This window comes from Oryzias melastigma, linkage group LG22 (genome assembly GCF_002922805.2).
Source record: "Oryzias melastigma strain HK-1 linkage group LG22, ASM292280v2, whole genome shotgun sequence".
Lineage (NCBI taxonomy): Eukaryota > Metazoa > Chordata > Actinopteri > Beloniformes > Adrianichthyidae > Oryzias > Oryzias melastigma.
Window position 1 is genome coordinate 9886039 of NC_050533.1, and position 26209 is coordinate 9912247.

Sequence of the window (26209 nt, forward strand, 5' to 3'; positions counted from 1 at the left end):
TTTACCCCCAAATAATTCTTTGCACAGCTTGATATCAATAATATGGTCATTGTTTTTTCTTATTTTTTTATGACAACTGTAAGGACATAAACTGGCTTTATGTGGGTGTTTTGTTTATTTAGATTTCAATAGAGAGCTTTAGAGATGTTAACATAAACTTTGACACGCTCAATGCTGCATTCAGACTGAATCCAACCTCTCCTGTTTTTCACCTGTGACCTCCAGCATTTCTCTCCCAGGCAAAGTAGTTTGTATATTTCTGTCTACATGTAGTCCAATCAGATTCTTTGTTTTTATGATTTCATTGGTTTTTCATTTATTCTCAGAATCAGTTCTGGATTTATATTTCATAAATGTATTATTTATAATGTTCAAAGGTTTTATGAAGGCTTTTTTCTCCAGAATAAATAAATTTTTTTCTCTCAAGGAAAAATTCCACTCTCTAGTCTGATTTTCTCTAATGTTAGCCCAGTAAAAGGTAATATTTTGTTTATTCATATGAAGCGTTTACATTGCAAAAACACAAGGTAAATAAGTAACAGAGGAAATACTAGTGGCCAAAATAGCTAATTACAGAACTTGTGTTATTTGATTCAATATTTCACTTTTTTCAATGTGTAAAATATGCAGCAGTCCATTTTATTGTTTTGGGTTGTCTATTTTTATTTTACAAAAATAAATCACAGGGAGAAAAGAATAAGTTGGCTTTATATGAGCTGAGGAATATGATTGACCATGCTTTAGGCTGAAGAAAACCTATATGAAGGTTTATGAAAGGGCAAAGTGACTCTCTTGTGATGATTTCTCTTTTGCTCATGAGATTTGTGATTTACTGGAAGTGCAAGCTCAGACCTACAGAATTCCCATAAGAAGCCAAGTCTAGCCCGAAGGCCTGAAGTCTGACATTTCTGGTTATAGCTATCAGTTAAAATCAGCAACAGCTTCTGCTTTCATATCAGATCAGAAATTTCACAGTGACTGATTCGAATCTAGTGTGGAATTTTGGATTCCACACCATCTGTAAAATGGCTGCGCAGAATGTTCATAGGAAAACTAGAGGGCGGGTTGCAGTTGAGGGTTCATCACTCATATATCTACTTTTAAAAAAATAGCTCAACATTTTAGGAATTGCTGTCCTCAATTTACTACAAGAGTTCTGCAGGTTTTTAATAAAAAAATAAGATTTAATTCAGTAATTTAGGGCAACATCTGGCAGAACTATTTTGCAAACGAAACCAAAAATAAGTTTTATTATTTCATACTAACCAGTGTTAATTTTGACGGAGAATTTTAACTTAGTTTCAGTCATAGTCGTTTGACTAAAATGGGGTTTAGTTTTAGTCACAATTTTGTCATGTTGATTCTATTAATTTTAGTCAAATTTTAGTCGACTAAATTACAGTAGATGTTTAGTCGACTAAAATATAGAATAAAGGTAAAGCATTTTAATGAAATTTACTATGATCACATGAATAACAGATACAGATTTTACTAATTTTTAAAAAAGAAAAACATTTTTTTTACTTCACTTTGCTTACCAAACTTGTCATTTCTGGGAATTCAGCTTCAACTTAAAACACATTAAAAGAAAAAAATAATTATAATCGTGCAGCCAGTGCTAAACTTTTTTCTTAGTCGCACAGACCCAGAGGAAAAGGGTTAAGGTTAGGATTATGGTTAGGGTTAAACACGCAAATGTTTCCTGAGTGCTGCTGTCTCTGCAGCTCACGGCTCCACCAGGGGATGGGTCAAATGTGGAGAACATATTTCACACATTTAGGAGCGTGACAGTTAATGAGATTTTAACTTAAAAGTATGTGCGGCCAACAAAAAAAAAAAAAAACAAATCCAGCCTTGGACACACTTAAAATACGTGCCGGAAATGCAGCAATGGAATCTTGGCTGCATGTATGACGTATGGACAAAACATGAATTTCCATCACATTCTGTGCTGCTGGCCACGTAAATGTGTGTAAATAACATCAGCCTCATTATAAATGTCTGAACATAAAAAAAACTTGTATTGAGGAGGTAGTCAAGAGTGAAAATGCATTTAAAAAAAACATTCACTTGGGAGTAAGCTGTCCAGGACACGCGTGAGCATGTTATATGTGCTTGAACAGCATGTGTGGAGTATAATACCACTAGCAGCCAATAGAGGGCGATGTTGTGTAAGACGTGATGGAGTTGGAGGATGGAGATTAGACCGGTGACTGCTTGTTGATCTGAAGAAACAAAAAGACATCCTAAAGTAAATTGGCCAAAAATAAAATAAGTCAGGGAGAATTGGAATAAAATGATTAAATAAGGGAAATTTGAAATGAAAGAACAAAAGTCAAATAATTAGTGCACTGGTCCAAACAAAAAGACAAACCGAAAGGGAATTGGAACTTTGGCCAAAAATAAAACAAGTCAGGGAGACTGCTGACCCACTAATGTTGATTCCGGAGTCAGCAGCTCCCTGCTAAGGCCTGCCTAACCAAAATCTACCTAAAGAAAACAAATAAACAAAGCCTATAAATTAAGACTACCAAGGTCCAACCCCAAATGAAAATAACAAAACCCAGCAGTCTAAGACTGCAGAGCACAGAGGGTAAAAGAGAATGAAACAAACCAGCACCACACCAACTAAAACCCGCTCAGCTCCTCAGCCTGCTGCTCTGCTCCCTGCATGCATTGGTGAGGCCTCCTCTGTCTTAAATAGCCAGCAGGTGCAAATTAAGGATGGAAAAAGGTCCAGCAGTAGCAGCAGGACTTGACACCCAATCTCTGGGCCGCCAACCAGAACAGGTCCAATACCAGAACGTGGATCCCACTGGTACCCTAACCCAGTACCGGTGCCCTTACCTAGTACCGGTTCGAATCCTGTTAAACATTTGGGCCTGGTTCGTGTCCGGTGCTTCCGGTGCCGGGTTTGGTACCAGTACTGGATGCGTTCTGATGACCAGTCCAGTATCGTGTCCCGAGGGTTGTAGACCCTTGATTTTACAAACAGCTAGCACGTAAAAAAACGACGACTTGGGGACTCCCAAAACGTCAAAGAGTGACGCAGAAGAGTCCTTAACCAAACGTCAATATGTGACAACTTGAGGATGAGAATGTGTTGGGTGGAAAGATGAGCACCATATTAGCTTTTAATAATATTGTAACTATTTAAACGGATACACACTCACTGTTCAGCACAAAAATGTCAACGAAATAAATATTTACAGTTATCTATCATTTTGAGTCTTAAGGAACATTAAGGTTTTTGAAGTGAAAGCATCATTTATTTAACTAAGAACACGTAACTGTCACGTTTTTATGAAAGTTTCCATTGACTTGAGTTTTGCACCAACACATCTTTCCCTTCCAATGTGAGTACATTCACCTGTATCAGGTGGTGACAGTCCTGTGTGACCACCATATGCTAAAAGCAAAGTGTGAAAGAAATTGTTTTATTCTTATCATTGTTTAAATGTGTTTTAAAATGTTAACCCAAGCTGTAGTTTACAGATGATCTTTTTACCTCTTGGAAACAGTTGTTCTGTGTTTTATCACCTGTTTACTTCCCCAAGCTGGGATGAGGGGGTTTTACAAAACACTGTGCTTAACAGGGGCGAAGAGCCCATTTCCAAATGGTTCCCTACATGACACTTCTGATGAACTTTTCCAGTTTGTTTCTCTGTTTGAATGTTGTAACCACCCACTCGTCTTTTCAAATAAAATGATCAAGGCAAGAAGCAGTCCTCTGAGAAAAAGGATGATGGCATTCTTCCCATCATACGTGTTTCTCCCTTATAAGTAAGTCTGCTTGTTGGTGTGGTCATTTACTGAGCTGCCTTATAGTTTTGGATTTGAACTCACGACCTTCCAGTCCCAGGATAAACACTCTACCACAGGGCCACTGAGCTGTTTCTTTTTTTTTTTTTTGTTTTGCCCTTGTGTTTTGTTCAATGCATGCTTTTTCAATATACTCATGTATTTGTTTCATTTTAAATAAAGTTGTGGAAAAAAGGTCTCTTAAATTGTAAGTCATTGGTTATGGCCTGCAATAAACCTAACGTTTCAAGGAATAATAAACTGGACAACATATTCGGATCTCTGTGTGTCTGTACAATACTTTTTATGACAACTGTAAACACCCAAGTCTGAAAGATCAACAGTGTTCTTACGGATTATTACTTTATGGCACCAAGAGAAACAAACCAAGGAAAAGCATGAAATAATTGCTCATCAGAAGACATTTAATGTGGTGACCAGTACAAAATACAGACATACTAAATTGCTTACATCAGTGCAGGATTGAAGGTACTTCCATGTTGAATCTGTGTGATGTCTAATCTTGTTAAGTTTTGTCAATAAAATGTTTGAAAGTTTGTCTGTGAATGACCCAACACTTCATTCAGTACAATAAACAGGTAGAAAAGGGAGCAAAGATCTTTAAAATTTGTAATGACAATCCTGGGAAACAAAAAGCGTTGACTGTTCCTGTAGTGAGTTCATTCTGCAAATATTTATTCAGAGAATGATGTTTTTATTTTTTCAAACCCAAAAGCTAAACGCCCAACCATCATTTTTCAGAATCCCCTGAATCCCCTTCAGAGTCACTGGGTTGTTGAGCGAAGGCGGGGTACACCCCGACAGGTCAATTCGCATCTAGAGACAATTTAGAGACACTAATTAACCTATAGAGCATCTATTTGGATTGTAGGAGGAAGCTGGAGTGCCGAGAAAGGGAGATAAACATTCGTAAATAATGCCTCATCCAATCTCCTCCTTGCAACATTAAGTTACTTATAAATACAACAGCTAGTCTCCACTGAGACTCTTCTTTGTGTATCAGACTCGTATTTGGACACAACCATAGTCTTCTTTGTTTTTTTCCTTTTTTGGGGGATTAAACTGGGGCGCTCAAAAAAGTCACAAATTCAAAAGCTACAAATCCAACCGAGGAAACTCGTCTTCTTCCGGAACGCCTTCTGTTCAGAAAAAAAGGAGTTTCATGCCGCGCGTCTGCTTCCAGTGAACCTTTGTAAGTTGTGCACTTTTTTTTGTTATTTATCTCTATAAATAAACAAAATTTACTCTTTATTTTCAATATTATTTGGTGTTTTCTCCTTTAAGTTGCACTGATGCAGGATAAAAATTACCTATCAGCACCGCTTTCTTCGTAAGGTTCTTTTAACTTGTCACGGGAACTTCAAATATACAAAATCTTTTATTTCAAATTTCCTCAGAATATTAAGTGGAACAGATTTTGGGGTTTGACGGTAATTTGTAGGTTTCTGGAAGTTTGCGACAATCTAGTTGAGTGAAGTAACACACAACTGTTAAAATAAAAAAATGAGTCAATCCATTATGTCTGAGAGAAAATGCATTTCTCTTTTTAATGTAAAAGAAGTCAAGCTATAATGAAATTATATTTTTCACGTGGGGAAAAAGAAAAGTGAAAGTAAAAAAACAAAATTAGCAATATGGCAATAAAAAATTGGGTGAGAAGAATCCACGTCTTTGTTAACAAAGCAGTGTGATAAAGTATTGTGCGTGTACTTTTACACATGCTAAAACAAAGCCATGATAGTCTTATCAAACCTAATCTGATATATTTTATGGATGTGTCATTGAACAGCTACATAAGCAAAGGAAAAAATCCAATATACTGAGAAAGAGTGTGGTGGTAAAATTGTTAGATCCGATGGAATAAAGAAATATTTGTCAAACGGTTTCAAGAATGTTTATTAAATTGAGCGGAGAAAAGGTATGGGCTGAAGAAGTCTGCAGAGTTCTGCCTGTGATGAAGGATGGTCGAATTTTATATTTATCTTTTATCTTTAATCAGGAACTTAAGATAGTGCTATATCTAATATGGGCAGGATGTTCTAATGAAGTCAAAGGTTTATACATCATGATAGAATGCCCTGGCAAGAAAATATCTTGTGAGTTCTAACTATATGCAAAAGTTCCTCACTGAATGTCATGGATGAAAACAAAGGAAATGTATAATTTCCATGACAAGAGGGTCAGGGTCTGTTTTTAGTTGACCTCTCCTTTGGCTTATCACCTGCCCTTTGTTTGACTGCCCAAGATTTCTTGTGATGCCTTACAAGATGCTGGTCTCTCACTATGTCTAGTCTGAAGAAAAGTTTTCACAAATTTGTTTGAAAGCAGAGGGGTTTGCAGATAGAGTGAAATCAAATTTATTAAAGGGGTGTAACGGATCACAAAACTCACGGTTCGGATCATTTTTCAGATCAGTAAAAAGTAAAAAAAGAAAAAAAAAGAAAAGACAGCAACAATATGAAAGCTAAATTAATTTTTGGAAACGCTTCAAATCATATATTCAATATGAATATAAAGTACTTCCTACAGACAATATTTATATATGCAACATCAAAACTTTTGCTCCTATTTTTTGCTCCTACTTTAGCCTATTTATTAAAACAAAACATCTTTAAAGTTTGAACACAAACAAAATGCTAAAACATGTAGTTTCTGATTACATTTACATGTCTTGCGACCAAATCTACAAAAACTGGGAGAAAAGAATGCTTAAAAATAGTGTTGAAAATACCAAATCTATCTGGAGTTCCCCTTAAAATACAAATGTTCTCATCCCACCCCCTAATGTCCAAATTCAATCATAAATAAAACAGATAAAACTTTTTTTGTATTAATTGCATTAGTGAGACTAACATGGGAGCATTTAAATATTTAAAAACAATAATATTATCTGTAAAACGTGGCACCGTTGCGCCAGCTTTTCCTGGTGATTTTTGATCTCTTTGGCTTGCCATAAAATCCTGTCCATTACGGAGCGGCTTTCTCCTGTGCGGGACAGCTGCTGCTCTCAACTGGGAGATTCTTTGAATCCAGAAATTGAAACATGTACCGATGCTCAGGTCTTAACATTAAATAAACCTGATATCTATCCATCCGCGTCATTTATTCTGGCTTAAAATAAGGTGGTGGTGTCTCGTCGCGACTTCAGATTTGTATAACTTAACAAGTTTATTTTACTATTATTATTTTTTTTCATAAACTTTATTGAACATTCTTTCAACTTACATATTTTACTATTATTAGATCACCTCATTTAAAAACATTAACAGCTCACTAAACCTAATGTTGATAGACAAAAAATTAACAAATTACTCTAATTTGAAGCTCCATACAAAAGGTTCAGGCGAATATTTTAACAAAACCCTCAAATTAATCAGGCAATAGACAGACTGTCTCATTTTTTCATGGAGGTTCTCCTCTAAATCAGGTGTTTACAACTCCTGATTTTAAAGCGTGTCTTCTCTACCTCACACTCTGAGTCTGTCGGTCACAAATCGCGCACCTGCGGAAGTAAAATCCAATCGGACCGAACCATTTTCAATTAAGAGGAAGGGGGTCCGCAGACAATGTTTCCAAAACAAAATATATAATTATTGTTACCTTGACATTAAAATCAAAATATTTGCGAATGTATATTGGTTACTGGCCCTCTCTTAGTCTGGGCTCCTAGAATCAGCCACCTTCCCCCCGTTCCCAGGAGCTGGTGGCGACAGACACCAAATTCTCTATGCAGGAAAAACCCTGGAAGCTCCTCCCACACGCAGCGGGAGATTCAGGTGAACAGACTTTAAGATTGTCAAAACAAAGAGGATTTACATGAATTTGACTAGAATTCCATTCGATGTGAACGGACAATTGATTTAAATTATGAGAGCCCGAGGTGTGTAAGCTCGCTGGGGGTGGGGGTTGGAGTGGTCCGCGGTACACGCGTGTCCCGAACCGTGGCTTCTGATCTGTACAGACCACGGATTATCCGTTATCCGTTACACCCCTAATTAAAAGTATATCTTGTTCAAGGGCATTGTTATCATCTTCATCAATGGAGGAATGTGCCAGGAATTACCATTCTGGAGTTCATTAGAAATTTGCCTCTGAGTTGTGGTCTTTGTTCACTGCCTCCTTAAACCACCTCCTTGGTCTTCCTCTAGACTTCTTATCAGGTAGCTCTAGACTCAGCATTCCTCCACCACACTCTCCATTACTCTAGACCACACGTGTCAAAGTCAAGGCCCGGGGGCCAGATCCGGCCCTCGGGGTAAGTCTATCCGGCCCTCCAGATCATTTTATTTTATTGTTATTAATGGCCCGATGTTATTTTGGCTTGGATGTTAGCTAATATTTAGGCTACATGCTATCTGTTTCGGCTAATTTAGGCTTTTTTGTTTTTTATGCTATTTTGCAGTTTAGCTAATATAGCTATTATTGTAGTTAATGCTACATATGTAGTTCATAATTATGTTAAAAAGTTACGGTTTTAAAAACTAGAGTTTTCAAAAAATGTTTATCCTGTTTGGCCCGCGACCTCAGGTGTGTTTTGGATTTTGGCCCCCAGTGTGATTGAGTTTGACACCCCTGCTCTAGACTGTTGACCCTAGATACTCCTGCTTCTTCTTCTCTTCTCCCTGTAACCCCACTCTTCAACTTGGGTCACTCTTGTTCACACACATGCACTAAATTAAAATTCTTCTAATTTCCAGGCCAAACCACCATCTCTAGTTTCTCCTCCACCTGTTACCCGCTCTTGCTATGAATCACAAATATCATAGTCCATAATGATTCCCATGTAACCTCATCCGTCAGCCTGTCCATTACCACTGCAAACAGGAAGGGGGTCAGAGCTGATCCCTGATGTTATCCCACTTCCACCTTTCTCCCCAAACACACACACACACACACACATACACACCCTCACCACCACCACCTTGGTTCACTTTGTAAGAGAATATTTTTGATTGCATTCTAATTCCATTTTACTCTTATATGTAAGCTTTCCATGAAGCTCTGTAACCTTTGAATGAACCTAGTGCGGTCATTAACACATGCCTCTGAATGTATTCTCAGATACCTAAAACAGCCTGCAGCTTGTTAGAATTCCAACTCTGTAAGACAGATTTGAATTGTCCTCTGTGAAAGAAATTGTTTTATTCTTATCATTGTATAAATGCATTTTAAAATCTTAGATTTCTTGATGTCTTTTGCAAAGACAGTTGAAAATTGCTGAAGGTCCCTTGTAGTCACTGAATAATCTACAGTGGTAAACATTGACTAATAAGGGTGAGATAGCTAGAGGGCTAAAATGTCTCCTGTTGTGGTGAAATTAAATGATGCCAGGTTTGTATATTGACTGCATGTTTGTTACTGATTTTATTACAGGTTGAAACCCTCCTCAGCATCTATGGAAAAGGGAAAATACCGAGCAGTGATTCTTCTCTTCATTGTGGGATACTTCTTCATAACTGTCTTTAACATATTGCCACCTAAAACCAACTGGGTCAGCCCAAAGCCAAAGCCTGCTCTGCCTCCACTTTTAACCTCCCAGCAGAGCATCACTCCCCTCCCCAACACCAAGCACTTCCTGGTGTCGTCTTTCATGGACCGGAGAGTGGAGGGCTTTGACATCCGCATCATAGGAATATTCAGAAGAGACTCCATCCATCCTCTTCATTGCATTTTCTTCTGTGCTGGATTTTACAGTGAAACAACTTCTGCATCGGTTCTACTACACTCTGATCACTATGGTTTTCCCTTTGGAGCTACAGATGTTCTGTGTCGCATACCTGAAAACTGTGATGCAACTCATGTGACTCTTCTGACCCAACCAAGTCCAGTTAATGTATCTGATCATCTATGGCTGCCAATAAGAAACAAAAAGACCCCCAGCAAGGAGAACAGACTGAACTTCACTGTCTGCATCTCAAACCTCTATGGAGATTACAACAATGTGCTTCAGTTTGCACAAACTCTGGAGATGTACAAGTAAGAAAATCACTTTGCGAAGGCTGAAGAACTCAATGAAACTGATTCCAGTGTCTTTAATAAAGATTTTTTTTTCTCCAGGTTACTCGGTGTGAACAGAGTGGTGATCTATAACACCAGCTGTGGTCCTGAACTTGACCGTCTTCTAAAGATCTACAGTCAGGAAGGTTTTGTAGAAATGGTTCAATGGCCCATCGACAAGTATCTGAATCCATCCAGAGGCTGGAGAGTTCGAGTACACAAAGGAGACCTGCAGTATTTTGGTCAGATCGTCACCCTCAATGAGTGCATCTATAGATCCATGGAGCGTTCACGCTACGTCCTCCTGAATGACATAGATGAGATCATAATGCCATACAAACACGACAACCTGAACGTTCTGATGGATTCACTGCAACCACTACATTCAAATGTAAGTTATTCCACAGATGCATTTGGGGGAAAAACAATACCAGCCCCACACTTGCTGTTTACTTTAAGTCATTGTCTTCTGTAGGTAGCAGAGTTCCTCATTGAAAGCCACATTTTTCCCAAGAAATATTTTGAGCCAAGTGGAAGATTCCATCTTCCTCAATGGAGCAATGTGCCAGGAATTAACATTCTGGAGCACATCTACAGAGAAGATCCTGACAGGAAGAAGTTCCTTCATTACAAGATGATAGTTCAACCAAAGTAAGCTGATGTTTTTCTTATTCAGACTTGTGGGACTAAATCAAACTGTGACAGAAACACTTGAAGGGTATTCCAGTAATAGACAGTTGCCGTAAAGGCTAAAAATAGCTTTCCCCTTGTCAACAGAAAAAATGTATTCTACTGGGTTTCTTTTTAAGTCCTTGGCCTATAGTGCATTTTCCTCTAGATGCAAAAACAAAGCAAAATATGATGTTTTCCATACATCAAAAACAATATTAGAAAAGGAAAATTGAATTACATGCTAAAATTGATCAATTCTTCTGTTTTTTTTCACTTGTCCTGCCCAACAGCTGAGCAAACAGATATGAGTTGAAAGTCTCCTGTGTTGGACAGATGTAACTGTTACAATAGGGGGTTAATATATTTGTATAAATACCATTTGTATTTGAGGCTAAGTCTTAGTTATATTGATTTTACTTGTATACTTATTTTTTTGTTGGAATGGATGAAAAAGAAGAAGAGAATAGGATGTCAGAGAGAGATAGTGTTGTAAACATGTGCCAACCAGACTCACTCGCCCAGTGCTCAAGGGTAGGGACCAGAGCCAGTACCAAAGGTACACGGACACCCCCTGGCTTAGATGGGACACGACCCCCAGCTCATGGTCTTGCCAGAGAACTTAGGGATCCCTCTACCTGCATGGAGAGAGCCCTGCTGGGCCCAGGAAGGCACCCAAGGGACACAGCCACCATTGCTGAGGGCTTGGTTCCCCCCACCAGGAATGGGGTAGGGGACAAGATCAGAGGTCTCCCCTTCCTTGTGTAATGTGTGTTTATGTTTGAGTGTATGTTATGCTGGTATGGATGTCCAAGCACCCGTCCTACCAAGGGTCCTATATGCTTAAGGTGCAATTAAAACTGAGAGGGGAAGGGCACTGAAAAATAGCTCCGCCCCCAAGGTGCATCTTAGTCTAGAATTGCTAAATTCTAAATGATTAAAAAAGAAAACCTGGCCTTTAATATTTTAAGAAGTTTATTGCAAAAAGAACAGATTGAAACAGAGACTGTAGCTAACTCCCTTTGTATCTGTGTGACAGGCTGGTGCAGCAGACATCTGTGCATGAAGTGCTCAAGAAATATGGGAAAAGGTATAAAGTTCCGTGGGATCTCTGTCGCTTCATTCACGTTCATGTGGCCCGACGTACATCATTGAAGCTGGAGGAGCTGAATGAGGACAAACGACTGTGGGACTTCCAGGAAAAACTGATCCCCAACGTGGATAAAGCTCTTGAGAGAGCAGGGCTCCTGGCAACAGAGGACTAGACAATCTGGAATTGGATTTAGCTGTTAGAAAACTCACCTGTACTAAAAAAGTGAAAGAATAATATGAGATATGAGAAAACCCCACAGAGAATGAAGAATTCTTTTGAGGATTTTGTAATGATCTGTAATTCTTGCAAGCTATTTTTGACATTGTGGACATTTTTCATTGGTGGTGAAAAAGCCTTCACCTCTTGTTTGCAAATTTGAGGTGATCCCAGAATTGCTGCAATTCCTCCAAACACCCCTGGGAGGATGGTTTCAAATGGAGCAACTTTCCACAGACTTCCATGTTAAAAACAAAAGTCTGACTTTACCCCCAAATAATTCTTTGCATAGCTTGATGTCAATAATATGGTCATTGTTTTTTCTTATTTTTTTCATGACAACTGTAAGGACATAAACTAGCTTTCTGTGAGTGTTTTGTTTATTTAGATTTCAGTAGAGAACTTTAGAGATGTTAACATAAGCGGCATAAACTTTGACACGCTCAATGCTGCATTTAGACTGAATCCAATTTCTTCTCAGTCTGCTTCTAACCCTGCACACAAAAAAATCACAGTAAATATGCCGGATGGTTCATTATCACACAGGAGAGAGGCTTGAGAGTTCTTTTCACTGATGTTTAATGTGGTATTCTTTTTCTTCAAGCTTTACACCGCATCAACACCGTAGAACTAGCAGACAAAAGGCAATTCTTAAATACAAAATATGGATTACACAAATGATTTACATAAAAAATAATACACATACATACCACTTTGGCCTGCTAATGAACTAACCGGTGGACGAAAACAAACAAAAATTCTTTTTAATTCTTCTCCTTCAACTTTCTATCGGGCCGACTTCGCATCCGCATGCTAGACGTGCTTTTCTGATGTGAAAACCCGGGAGTACTTCTAGCGACCTTTGGCCGAACTCAAATAATCTAAACACTTAAAAACTCTTCAAAAATAAATATTACTGGTCTCACAGCTCCATAAATGTCCTTTAAATGCTAGAAAAATAAATATATAAACGTACAAAAATAATCGAAAATAATTATTAACGTTTCTAGCACACTGCTGACGAAATAGTGAACTGCACTTATCAACCGTTACAGTAAAAATGAACCCAACTCTGAAGGTCAAACATGGAATAACATTTACTTTAATTCAAGAAATTGTTTTAAAAATCAGGGGTAAAAAAACAAAATTAGGTTAAAAGGAAACCATTCTGACCCCCAAAATTAACTTGTTCCAAAAAATATCCCAAAAATATATCCTAACATGATTTTAAGCACGCAGGAGCCCTGGGTTCGATTCGCAGGATTGTCCACTGATCTCCATCCAGATTGGGTCCTTAGGCAAGACCCTTGACGCTGCTGCCTAACTGGGTCCCTGTGCCCCTCATGTACAGGTTTGTGTCAGGAAGGGCATCCGGCGTAAAAACTCTGCCAAATCACTGCTGCGAAACAGCGGGTGCTGTTACACTGTGGTGACCCCGATTTGTCCGATTTCTACAAAACTTGAGAATCATGTCCATAGCTGGAGTCTACAACAACTCTGGAAGTTTCATTGACCTTTGACCTTGGGAAGACTCCGCCATCTTGAAATTTTGAAAAAAAGCATTTCTACTGAAAGCTACAAAAAGAAATACCTCCTAGGGGGTTTTATCAATCATTATGTCACATCATTTGCCATAAATGGGAACCTACTGTGAGAAAAATGTTGCAATTAGAAGTTGTAGAATTTAATTGGCATGCGCATGGCGAGGTTGCAACCGACACGGTCTTAGCTAGCTCGCACATATTTCATCCGATTTGAATAAAAAGAGTATTCGCGCGTCCGAGGGCTCAAACTGAGCGAAACGATATAACTTTCAAAACCATAACGCTTATGGTACGCAAAAACCCGTCGCAAATAAAATGCTGACTCAGCAAAAACAAAAATTTTGTTTGCAATTCGCGAACGTAACCACCACAGCGTTGCTGGATATATCCATGGCTAAATTTTACATTATTATGGGATGGCTCCACGACCTACCACTTGGCAGCCATTTTGTTTCGAAATCTGATATTTTGAGAATTTTACAAAGGTTAAACGTACCTTTTGTTAGTTCAATTTTTACAAAATTTGACCCACATGCTGCTGGCTTTAGTCTTCAACGACCCCTAAAGTTTGGTTGACCTTTGACCTTGGGAAGTGACCACTATCTTGATTTGTCAGAAAAAACGACTTTTAGTACCAGCTTCAAACAAATATAATTTTTAGGGATATTTAACAATCTTTTCCAAACACTTTTGGCATCATTGGAAGGCCATTGGCATAAAATATATGGTATTACAAGCTACAGATGTTGAACAGCGTGCGCGTGGCAAGCTCGAAAAAGTGGCGTAGTCTTAATACACGCTCATATCTCAATGCATTGCTATGAAAATTGAATATGTTGATCCCAGGCTGATGCTTTAACAAGTATAATGGCATTAAATATGAACATATAAGGCATGGTTAGAAAATAACCTCCGTTGCCAAGGAAATCCAAAAATGTACTTTTGCAGATTCTTGTGAAACTAACGTCAATCTGTTCGGTGACCTTAGGCGAACAAAACATAAAAGGGTTGCTATGGAGATAAAACCAACAGAAAAGCCACCATTTTGAAAAAAGTGCTTTTTCAGTCAATTTCGCACATACATCTCAGTCCAGCTATACAGTACGGGAAGGGAGGGTTTAGGGGTATATAGTGGCTGCTTAGCAGGTGAGCTTGTGGCAAAGGTGGGCATGGAGGGCAGCAATGGTGCGTAGGGGCAAGCAGCAAGGGCGGCGATCGTGTGTAGAGGTGGGTGGGCAGCGAGGGAGAGGGCAGGCAGCGAGGGTGAGGGCGGGTAGCAACTGCGGGCCATCCAACGCCGCTTGCAGGTTTAATTTCATTTGTTCGTAGATTTAGTTCTGGATTTTTTCAAATGCCAACTTTACAAACAAAATATAAGTGAATAAGATAAGACGATCTCATCAATGCTAGGCTTTAGGCTGAAGAAAACCTATATGTAGGTTTATGAAAGGGCAAACTGACTCTTGTGATGATTTCTCTTTTGCTCATAAGACTTGTGATTTACTGGAAGTGCAAGCTCAGATCTACAGAATTCCCATAAGAAGCCAAGTCTAGCCCGAAGGCCTGAAGTCTGACATTTCTGGTTATAGCTATGAGTTAAAATCAGCAACAACTTCTGCTTTCACATCAGATCAGAAATTTCACAGTGACTGATTCGAATCTAGTGTGGAATTTTGGATTCCACTCTGTCTGTAAAATGGCTGCGCAGAATGTTCATAGGAAAACTAGAGGGCAGGTTGCAGTTGAGGGTTCATCACTCATATATCTAATATTTAAAAAAATAACTTAACAATGCTGTCCTCAGTTTACTGCAAGAGTCCTGCATGTTTTTAATAAAAAAAACAAGGTTTAATTCAGTACTTTAGGGCAACATCTGGCAGAAGTATTTTGCAGACGAAGCCAAAAATAGGTTTTATTATTTCTTACTAACTGCTATTCAGTGCTTTTTCCTTCTTTAAAAAATAATATATTGGTTTGTACTTGTGTTAATGTTTCTATTATGATATGTTTGCTCAAATGAAACACAATCATTAAGCCTTTTTTATACATAAAATATTCCAAAAAAAGACTGAGTTTTACATGACTTCCTGTACCACATAGGAACATTTAAATGCACAATAGTAGGTTATGTAATGTCAGCAGTGATTTATGACCATGTGATGCACTTCCTTGAATGTTATTTACTAATCTATAATCTAGAGTGCCTGAAGTATGAATTCTTCTTACTGAAATTATTTTTTTGTGGCACAGAGAGCTCAAAAGTCTATCAAAATGTTCGACTTTGGTCAATTACGAACCCTCGCCGTGTAATGAATTACTGGTGTATTGTGGGTACTGAAGTCAGGAGGATATGTGGTTCAACTGTTTGTGAATGGGTTGAAAAAAGTTTGTCTTATCTGACTATTTTGTTTCACTTGATGTCTCTTATATCCAAAAATAATGTCCTTTTTTTATTAAAAACTTTCTATCATTCTTAAACCAGAGAGCCTCAAAAAAAAGGGGTCAAAGAGCCGAATGTGACTCTGAAGCTTCAGGTTGTAGACCCTTGTTAAACCTTCGCAGAGCAAATATTTAAAGTCTAAAAAATCTCAAATAAAATAATAAATATTTTGTTATCCTCTTTGATAATATGCAAGGCAGCAGAAATATCTTTTCACATAACAAAAATTAGTAAAAATCTCAAATGTGTTTTAATCTCAACTGTGATTTAATGAAAATAGTTATTTTCAAACATTGGTTAATACAGTTTGTTTTATGTTTAAATAAAATGTATACCATAGATTTTTTTTCTCCATCAGTTTTGTTCACAAAAAAATCCTCCAAAAACCAAAACTCCCTGCAGGAACGAGTGTCAGTTTTCAGAACAGTCCCTTTTTGTTTCATCCTGACAGAGTACAAAGTATGCCCAGAAAGACATGGGCGAACCAGTTTGACCTATTTGCACTGTACTGATGTCAACCAGAAAGAACATATTTGCATGTTTGAAGGCTGTTAGCCAAGTCTTCCCCTCCAGCGTCAGTGTCCAACATCACAAATGATCTTCTAAAACAGGACTGGGAAACTATTGCCAAACTGGGTTATATTGACAATCCTTGATAATGTTATATTTTTCTTGGTGTTTCCTCATTGACAGTGCAACTACCAATACATTGACCCTTTTTGAGGTGCAGAAAGTTATTCAACATTCATGTACTTTTGGAAGATTTGCTGTTTTTTGAAGTTCGTTCTTTTTCCGATCATTCCAACGCCACTTGAATGCAGCATTTCTCTAAGTTTGCATTTTTTCCTAAGGTGTAATTAAACGAGGACAAAACCTACAATTTTGAAATAAAAAATCCAAAATGTTTTTTTTTTTTTTTTGTCCCGATTCCATGATATTTCTTTCTCTTATGAGGGAGATTACCAAAACACTCCACACGTCTGCTCCTGGTAAGGCCCTTCCGTTCAATTTTAGAACCTTTTATAGCTGTTAAAACATTTGTCCACCCCTGTTTTAAAAGAATAGTTAAAATATCTCCTAAATCACTGAATCTGAGTAAAGCCTTCCTAGAAGATGTTAAGTAACTTTATTTGCAAAGGGAAGTGCAATAATATTCAAATCCTCATTAAGCATTTATGGAATTTCACCAATGTCGTTGAAGAGAAAAATTATTTTGTGAACATGGTGTTGAATTGACTTTGACAACCTTTAACTACTTTGTTGAATAAATCATATAAACAGTTGATCCTACATGAACGCATTTCAAACTATATGTATTCACTTATTTATTTATTTATTTATTTGCAATTTAGGGAAATCCACTTGCATGATCATGATGATGTCATGCCATATTTCTGACACTAGATGTTTCCAAAATCACACTTTTTTATTATTTTTTATTACTAGTAAATTTAATGTTTTCACATTAAATAGTTTCTTTTGAGAAATACAAACAGACAAATAAAAACGAAAAAACTAACGTGTATTTTTAAGACAATTTATATTCCAAAACCTAAAGCTTCACTAGGTAGAGGAGATAAACCGGTGCGTTCAGAAATAGAGCCAATAGTTGAAAGTGGAGGAGTTACAAAATTGAATAGAAACTCAACTTCTTCCTGCAACTCTTCAGAATAAAAGAAAAATTGCTAGAAGCCACACACCAACCTCCAGCGAACCTTTGTAAGTTTTACACTTTTTATTTGATATTTTTTAAATATATATATAGCCAAAATTAACAATTCCATTATATGTAAAATGCTTAAAGTTGCTAATTTAATCAGAAAATAAACAGTTTAAGCAAATTTTATAGAATTTCTTGGTATTTTTTTTTAACTATTTTTTAAAAAAGGCAGACAAAACCAAATAACTTAAAAACTAAAATAATATAATAACGTTTCTTAATATTTTTACTTTTCTAACATGATTTCCGCTAAAATGTTTTTGAATTATTTTTCAATTATTCTATATTGTCTTGTAACTTTAAAAATATTTTCAACATAACAGTTGCTGACAGATTTAAGGATTAAAAATTGTAGTTTATCACTTAAGTGCAAATAAAGTTGTATTTTAAAAGAAAGCGTAACACACAAAGGTAATTTAAAGACTGAATGTGAATATTTTAACAGAAACCCTAACCTAATTCAGACATTTATGAAATAAATTCTCCTTTTTTGTGGTTGTTTAACCAGTTAGGTGAACTATAAGCGCACAGAAAACGCACATAAGTCTATGATATCAAGTGTTTAGTTTTCTTACAATTTGATAAGGTGAAGCAAATATGGGTTTTGGTTTCTGGATAAAATTAAATATTTGTCTAAGCCCCAAAAAATGCACATTTTTCTTATTGTAATTTTCCCTTCAACCGGTAATAATTGATAGTTTCTTCACGTTTATATAACAAATAAAGATGCAAAAAATGTAACTTTTCAACATAGCTAGTTATCTCTTAAAACAGTCAGGAATGAAGATGGTTTGAAAAGCCGATGAGCTTTTATGTATGATATGCTGTAAAACAAGAATATGCTGAAATCTGTCTGTTTCTGTATCTATTTGATGGAAACAAATACAGCAGGTTTTTTATTATGGCCCGCAGCAGTATAATACACCAAAGTGCAAAGTATGTAACTGGAGTAACAGCAGCAGTTCTGCCCAAACCTCGACTTACTTACTTTTTATTCTTCTTCTACTTTACATTAATGTAAAGGAGTTTCATCTCCTGCATTACCTTTTTGAATATTTCATCAGAAACCATTATTTTACTTTTTTTTTTCGCTCTTGAGTTTTCAGGTCAAGTTCCGCCAATTTGTCCATCTATTTCAGTTGTAGCTGCAGTCTTTCTTTCTCTTTTTTTACTTTATTCAAAACAGATGACGTACAGTAAAAAACAAAAAGAAATTTACCTGATAGAGTTTTGAAGATGGCTTTTTTTTTGTCTAAAGCTACATTCAAGAGCATGCTAAATGGTCCCTCTTTAATGCTCTTTAAGCTTATGGTGTTCACTGTCACTACTTGATACTATATCGCGTGTACTCACTTAAATTTTGTGAATATTGCTGCAAGCTTTCTCTTTGTTTCTTTCCTTTTATATGAAAACAAGACTTGGTGTCACATGATTCTGGCCGTATTTGACCTTGTATGATCAATTTGCATACACTTGATTTTGACATTGACCAATCACAAAATTCCACTGTAAGACCTCGTTTCAACCTGTAGGTGGCAGCACACAAATTGTTTTAGACTATAATTTGAGGAGTTAAACAAGTTTATTTTAAATTGTCAGAAATTTGACAAATTTCAACAGACATCACTTTTAAAACCTCATTTATAGAAGTCAAGAACCCCAGAACATGCATATGTGTGCATTTACATTGACTTTTCATTGGAAGTGGCCGCTTGAATGCATGTTTTTAACCCCGGTGGGAACTTAACTCAAGGCATGCTGTTCTGTATCAACCTTTGTCTTCCTGCTAGAGCTATTTGCTCTGGTTTCAATTTTACAATATTTGAAAGGTGATACAATTGTCTCTTCTTGTGAAGGGTTTTGCTTTTGTTTTTATGTCCTGATTTATTTTTCTTTCTTTTTAACTTGATTCTCTTCATATCATCCTGTCAGGTTCTCGTAATCTTATGTTCTGCTTTTTAACAATCAACTATTGTATTTTCTGCTTTTCTTTCATTATGTAACTGTGTAACGTGTGTGATTCTGTATTTTTTCATTGTTTTTGTGTACTTGTCAGGGCACAGTGGATGCACTAATCCAAAATATTTACATCTATGACTCTCTGAATAGATGCCTATTAATGTACATTGTCCCCATCAAATAAATAAACCTAAACTCTTTTTTTTTTCAAGTCTTTCAATCTGATGCCTTTTCGTGAACTTTCTTTTTATTTCTTTACACACACTATATCGGAACATGAGATATTTTGCATTAGACACTTTTATAAAGTTTTTGTCACTTATAAAGAAAAGGAGTTGAGAACAAACCAGAGATTTAATCAAAGCAGCAGCACTCTTTGTTTCCTCGTCAATCTTCGGTTTAAGTCACAAAGGGGCAGACGTCATTCAAAGCATAGACCGAATGGCATTCAGTCAACTAACTGCACCTCCTCATGAGTTTCAAGCCAAGATATTCAAAGGTAAACTTATTTGTCCTTGGCTGAACAATGCTTTACCTTTAGAACTTGTTGCACACATGGAACAAAAACCCAGACATACGTGGATTTTGTTTGAAGTTAAGCCTTTAGTGAGCAGCTGGAACTCAAACAACGCACACATTCAGCTCCACCTCAGTGGAGGCCAGGTTCAGTAGATTTAAAGGAGCACTCTAAAGTAAAGAACACTTATTTGAGCTGGAATTTATTGAAGACAGGACACAGACAGGATGATATAGGGTATTCTGCATCTAAAATGAACATTTTTTTTGCTGATTACTGCTAGCTTTGGGGTTTTTTATAGTAATGAATAAACAGTATAATTCACTTTAAAACTCAAAAAGCTGTGCTTTTCATGGTATGGCCCCTTTAAGAGTTTAAGAATCACTATTTTAAATAACAAAGTATCTATTCGCACCTAATTTTCAAAATACATGCGGTCAGTGCTGAACTTTTTTCTTGGCTGCACAGACCCAGAAAAGGGGTTGAGGTTAGGATTACGGTTACGGTTAAGTGAGTGAAACTTTTTCTGCAGCCCACCGCTCCCTGAGGGGATGGGTCAAATGCAGAGAATACATTTCACACACCTAGGAGCCTGACAGCTAATGGGACTTTAACTTTTAAGTTTTACTTTAAATATGTGTGACCAGGAACAAAATCCACCCTTGGACGCACTTAAAATACATGCAGGAATGCAGGAATGTGCATCTGGGTTGCACATACTGTGTGACCAACATGACTCATATGGAGACAAAATAGACTCAATTTGTGGGTGCATAATTCTTCATCTGTGCATAACTTTGGATTTGTGCATGCATATTTATGTTTTGTAACTAATACAATTTATTTTGTGCACAAGTACAAATACAATTTACACATGCACAAATTAAAATTACAACAGCTTAAAACTAATTACCCATGCAAGTTTACAAATATTACACACAAATCGCTTGTTACGCACACACAAATAAAATCAAGATCAAATAGGTGAGTGCGTAGCTGTCAGCACTGGAATATACATAACAACAGCGGGTTTATGACTTTAAAAAGGTGATGCTAAAACAACAAGTCCCTATTTACACTCAAATGTAAACTTGTGTGCTTCAGAGTGCACGGACGGGAAGTAAAGCACTTCTTCTCTGCTGCACAGCGTGACGGATTGAAGAACTCTTCACCTTACTCTTAAAAAAAATATTTCAGACAACCCTTTCCCTTCAAATGCCCCTTCAATTGGAGGCTTCTGCCTTAGAGTTTTTTGCCTTGACCTGGCCTGAGATAAGAGGGAGAAAACGGATGGATGGATCAGTGTGGTCTCTATCAGACCTTGGTTCACCTAAAAACAAGGATCTCTAATTGCTTGAAAGTCAACAGAAAGTGTTCCTGACTGAAAGAGGGCTGGATAGTTTTTTAAAACACTCAAGCAAATGAATAAATCCTGAGCTTTCCGAGAGTCACTAGAAAGCTTCCTTTGTTCTTACTGTGCTAAACATTAACTGAAAGTTATAGCTAGAACAAAAATATCTCATGTTGTAATAAAATGAATATGACACTAAGGTTGTATTTCACTTTGTTCCTGATTCTGTTACAGGTTGGTTCTTAGCTGCAATGGAAATTAGAAAATGCCGAACGGGGATTCTTCTCTTTATGGTGGTATACTTCTTCATAGCTGTCTTTAACACAATACCACCTAAGACAAGCCGTGTCATCCCAAAGCCAAAGCAGCAAACTTTGCCTTTTCTGACCTCGCAAGAGAGCATCACTCCCCTTTTCAACACCAAGCACTTCATGGTGTCGGCTTTCATGGACCAAAGAAGAAAAGCTCATGATATCCGCATCATTGGAATATTCAAAAGAAATTCCATCCGTCCTCTTCACTGCTTTTTCTACTGTGGCCAATTTTTCAATAAAACCACTTCCGCCTCTGTTCTACAACACTTGGCTCACTTTAAATATCCCTACGGTCCTGCAGATGTTCTGTGTCGCATGCCTGAAAACTGCAGTGCAACTCATGTGACCCTTCTGACTCAACCAAGTCCAGTTAATGTATCTGATCATATTTGGCTGCCGATAAGAAACAAAAAGAACCCCTATGAGGAAAAACTGAACTTCACTGTCTGCATTTCTACCCTCTATGGAGATTACAACAATGTGCTTCAGTTTGCACAAACTCTGGAGGTGTACAAGTAAGAAATTCTATTTGTAAAGGCTAAAGAGAATACCAATAAAGTAGATTCCAGTATCTATAATAAATATTTAATATGAACAAGGAATTGCTTTTTTTCTCCAGGTTACTCGGTGTGAACAGAGTGGTGATCTATAACACTAGCTGTGGTCCTGAACTCGACCGTCTTCTGAAGAGCTACAGCGAGGAAGGTTTTGTTGAAATTGTTCAATGGCCCATCAAAAAGTATCTGAATCCATCCAGTGGCTGGAAAGTTCGAGTACACAAAGGAGACCTGCAGTATTTTGGTCAGGTCGTTACCCTCAATGAGTGCGTCTATAGATCCATGGAGCGTTCACGCTACGTCGTGCTGAGTGACATAGATGAGATCCCAATGCCATATCAACACAACAACCTCAACTCTCTGATGGCATCACTGCATCGAAAACATCGAAAGGTACGTTATTCCAAAAATAAATTTTAGAGAAAGACATCATTTACTCCAAACTTTCTATTTACATTACCTCTTCATGTTCTATAGGTAGCAGTGTTCATCCTTGAAAGTCATGTCTTTCCTAAAATATATTTTGATCCAAGTGAAAGATTCCGTCTCCCTCAATGGAGCAATGTGTCAGGAATTAATATTCTGGAGCACATCTACAGAGAAGACCCTGACAGGAAGAAGTTCCTACATTTCAAGATGATAGTTCAACCAAAGTAAGCTTACATTTTGTCTTATTCAAACCTGGGAACCCAATTAAACTGTGTCAGAAACATTGAAATAAAAGGTTATTGCATTAATCAACTGTTGAAGTGGAGGGTTAAAAATACTCTACATTTCCACTGTCAACACAGGCAAAACTCATTCTGCTGAGGGTAAGAATAGTCCTTGGCTTATAGTGCATTTTAACCTTTCTGCACTCTCTGTAGGTGAAACACATTCAAATTTACTCATTCAAAAACACAGACGCTACATGAACAAGCCAGTCAAATCAAGGGGGGTAAAACTGTTAAGCATATGGGGAAGTGTCAGATACCGTTATCTCAAAAGTAGATTAAATTACTGTTAAAGAATGTTTAAGAAAATTTTAAGCTACATGAAAAACTGATACTTTCTATAAAGTTAAATGGACACATTGTTGGTAAAGTCCCACTCCAACCATGTTTTTTCTGTTGTAAAATCGTTCCCAGTGATCATTTAATTATGATTAGGCCATTTTTAGCCAAAAACAAAAGGCCTGTGTTATTTTATTAAGACATAGTTTCTGCAGACCAACAGGAGCTCATGAGAAATTGGCCTCTGGGTTGTGGGCGGAACTACTGCCATGAAAGTTAGATCCGCTAATTCCCCATCAGCCCTTTGTTTACACTCTCTCCTGCTAGTTTATAGCACCTCACAAGCCCAAGCTAACATTAGCGTAGCAAAAGAAGCAGCGAGCAATATCAGAGCCAAGCAGCCGTACAGTTTTGAGCCAGGCAGGTGCTTAGAGGAGGAGAACGAAGATGTTGACGGATCTATTTGTCTGCAAGTGTAGGATTTAGGAGCATCCATTGACTGTATACAAATGGGAGCATCAGGTTTTTGAGCTTGAGTTGTGCCAGTTTGGTTCTCATTTTTCTCTTTACACTGTTGGGTTTTGTTGTTTAGTTTGGGGTTGGAACTTAGTCTTTATTTGCAGGCTTTTTTTGTTCCTTTTTTTTAGTTAGATCTTATTAGGCAGGAAGCTACTGACTCAGAAGGTCAATGTGGCTGGGTCAGTAGTCTCCCTGACTTACTTTATGGTTAGAAAAGGTTCCAATCCCTTTGTTTTGCATTTCTTTTTTGAACCAGCACAATAACTTTTTTTTGCGTTATAGGACACATTTTCTTTTCTTTTTGTCAAGCTGTGTTCCTCATGATCTTGCTGTCCGGTTTCACATGTTATGATCCCATTCTTGGTCTTAGACTGATGCTGGTGTCCCTATTGGGGCCGTAACAGTCCGCCCATAGCAGTTACTGCATCACAAAGCCAAGGCTCTTCATACCATAGGTTTTCTTCTGCATCTGATTCCCATCAATTTGAATAAAGAAATATTCATTAAGTTAAAAACCCACTCTGATGAAAATCATGTTTTTGCTGTTTTTAATATGTTCTTGTAGCATTTTTTGATGACATATAGAAAGAGAAAGAAGCTTAAAATTGCATTTCTTTATTCAAATCGATGGTAACCGGGAACAGAAAAAAATTAACAATTATTTAGCAGTGATGTAGAATAGAAATACTTTATTCATTCCAAGCTGGGAAATTTGGAAGCTACAATCAACGGGCCACAAGTTCCCTGCTCTGCTCCATTTTGATGAATCCACTTGCAGACGAATAGATCCGTGTATGTCTTTGTTTTTCCCATCTGAACAGATATCTGGCTCGAAACTGCTGGATAGCTTTGATATTGCTCGCCATTTTTGTTGCACTGCTAATGTTACGTTGGGGTTGTGAGTTCTCACATTCTCAAGCTAGCTTATAGCTAACTTGAGAACGTGTGAACAGATGGATGATGGGAATTTGAGACGGGATTACTCCGCACCTACAGTACAACTCAGATGGTAATTTTTGATGAACTACTGCCACTGTGCAGAAATTATGATCTAGAAATGAATGTTTATGTAAGTGGGTTAATGGGGGTTGGGATTGTAAAGTGCTTTTGGTTTTCATCAAGCCAGTAAAGCACTAAATGAATATGCCATCTACTATTTACACATGTTGCAAACAAACCTAACCTCCAGTGTTTCTGCGTGACAGGCGGGTGGAGCAGACCTCCGTACACGATGTTCTCAGGAAATTTGGAGGAAGCCTTAGAGTTCCGTGGAAACTCTGTCGCTTCATTCATATTCATGTCCCCCGACGTACATCATTAAAGCTGGAGGAGCTAAAAGTGGACAAACGACTGTGGGACTTCCAGGAAAAACTGATTCCCAACGTGGACAAGGCTCTGCAGAGAGCAGGACTGCTGACAGAGAGTTAGACACTGCGGAATACATTTTAGCTGTTAGGATACTCATCTTTATTCATTTGAAATGTGAGAAGCAAAGGGGAGGTGGACAAAAGTTTACATTGAAAAAGTACTTGCTGTTTTTTACCATATGAAATGTATTAGAAAACCCAACAAAGAATGAGGAACTCTTATGGATTTTAGAACATTTACTTGACACGTGCAGCAATGCCGAATCCGAATTCTGCCCCTCCGGCTTCTCCCTACCCCTCCAATTGAAGGGGCGTTTGAAGTGAAAGGGGTGTCCGAAATAGTTTTTAAGGGTAGAGCGAAGGGGTTTTGAATTCTGTATCCCTCACATTGTGCTGCAGAGAAGACGATTTCTTCAAGAGTGTGCTCTGAAACAAAGAAGTTTTCATTTAAATGTATGTAATGACTTGATATTTTTGCAGCTATCTTTTTATTTAAAGTAATATTAAAAAGTTACATTTTTAAAGTTTTAAAAATATAGTTTTAGTGTGTTCAATAAATGTTTATTCTATTCGGCCCACGACCTAAGGTGTGTTTTGGATTTTAGCCCCCTGTGCGATTGAGTTTGACACCCCTGGGGTAGGGAGAACCCGTAGGGGAAGAATTCAGATTCGGCCTAGCACAAAAGTTGAGGTACTCCCACCCATGACTCTTGTCAGCGATTTCAGACGTATCATTTTGCATTGGTTTTGAGTAAACCCAGAATTGACAAATGCTTAAATTACTGGAGGCTGCTTTCACAAAAGCTTTCCATTGACTCCCATGTTAAAATATCTATTAAAAAGTAAATCACAACCAAATGTTTCCATGGTCAATGACAGCTTCTGTGACAACTGTGAAGATATGTCTTTTTTTATTATTTATTATATTTTGATTTTTATTTGATTTCAAATGTATGGAGGAGATTGGCTGTGTGTTTGGCTGCAATAGATTTTTTTTAGAGCAGTGATGACAAATTACTCCAGACTGCTTTTGTCAAGCAGGAGCAGCCAAAGGTTTCCCATCCAGCATCAATGGGCTGTAACAGAAATCTGCAACATCCAGAGCCACGTGAGGATTTTCTGATTATCTGTT

At 37.5% G+C, this 26209-nt stretch overlaps 2 protein-coding genes across 2 annotated transcripts in view; both read left to right on the forward strand.

Annotated features, from left to right (window-relative positions):
- The first annotated feature begins 4893 nt into the window (after positions 1-4893).
- The window catches only part of LOC112146895, a 48841-nt gene continuing 27525 nt past the window's right edge, over positions 4894-26209 (forward strand). Inside the window, exon 1 of the mRNA XM_036209911.1 lies at positions 4894-5014. The gene's annotated coding sequence lies outside the window, so the exon portion shown is untranslated. The remainder of the gene's footprint in view (positions 5015-26209) is intronic.
- LOC112146927 lies at positions 16886-25623 on the forward strand. The gene is made up of 5 exons (XM_024273000.2): positions 16886-17500; positions 21563-22157; positions 22262-22592; positions 22677-22852; positions 24916-25623. Exons 2-5 carry the CDS (start codon positions 21580-21582, stop codon positions 25136-25138), a joined length of 1308 nt encoding a protein of 435 aa, XP_024128768.1. The 5' UTR covers positions 16886-17500; positions 21563-21579; the 3' UTR covers positions 25139-25623.

Coding starts and splice junctions, on each gene's coding strand:
- LOC112146927 (XM_024273000.2), top strand. CDS start 21,580: ATGGAAATTAGAAAATGCCGAACGGGGATTCTTCTCTTTATGGTGGTA. Junction 22,158..22,261: donor CAAACTCTGGAGGTGTACAA/GTAAGAAATTCT, acceptor TTTTTTCTCCAG/GTTACTCGGTGTGAACAGAG. Junction 22,853..24,915: donor AAGATGATAGTTCAACCAAA/GTAAGCTTACAT, acceptor TCTGCGTGACAG/GCGGGTGGAGCAGACCTCCG.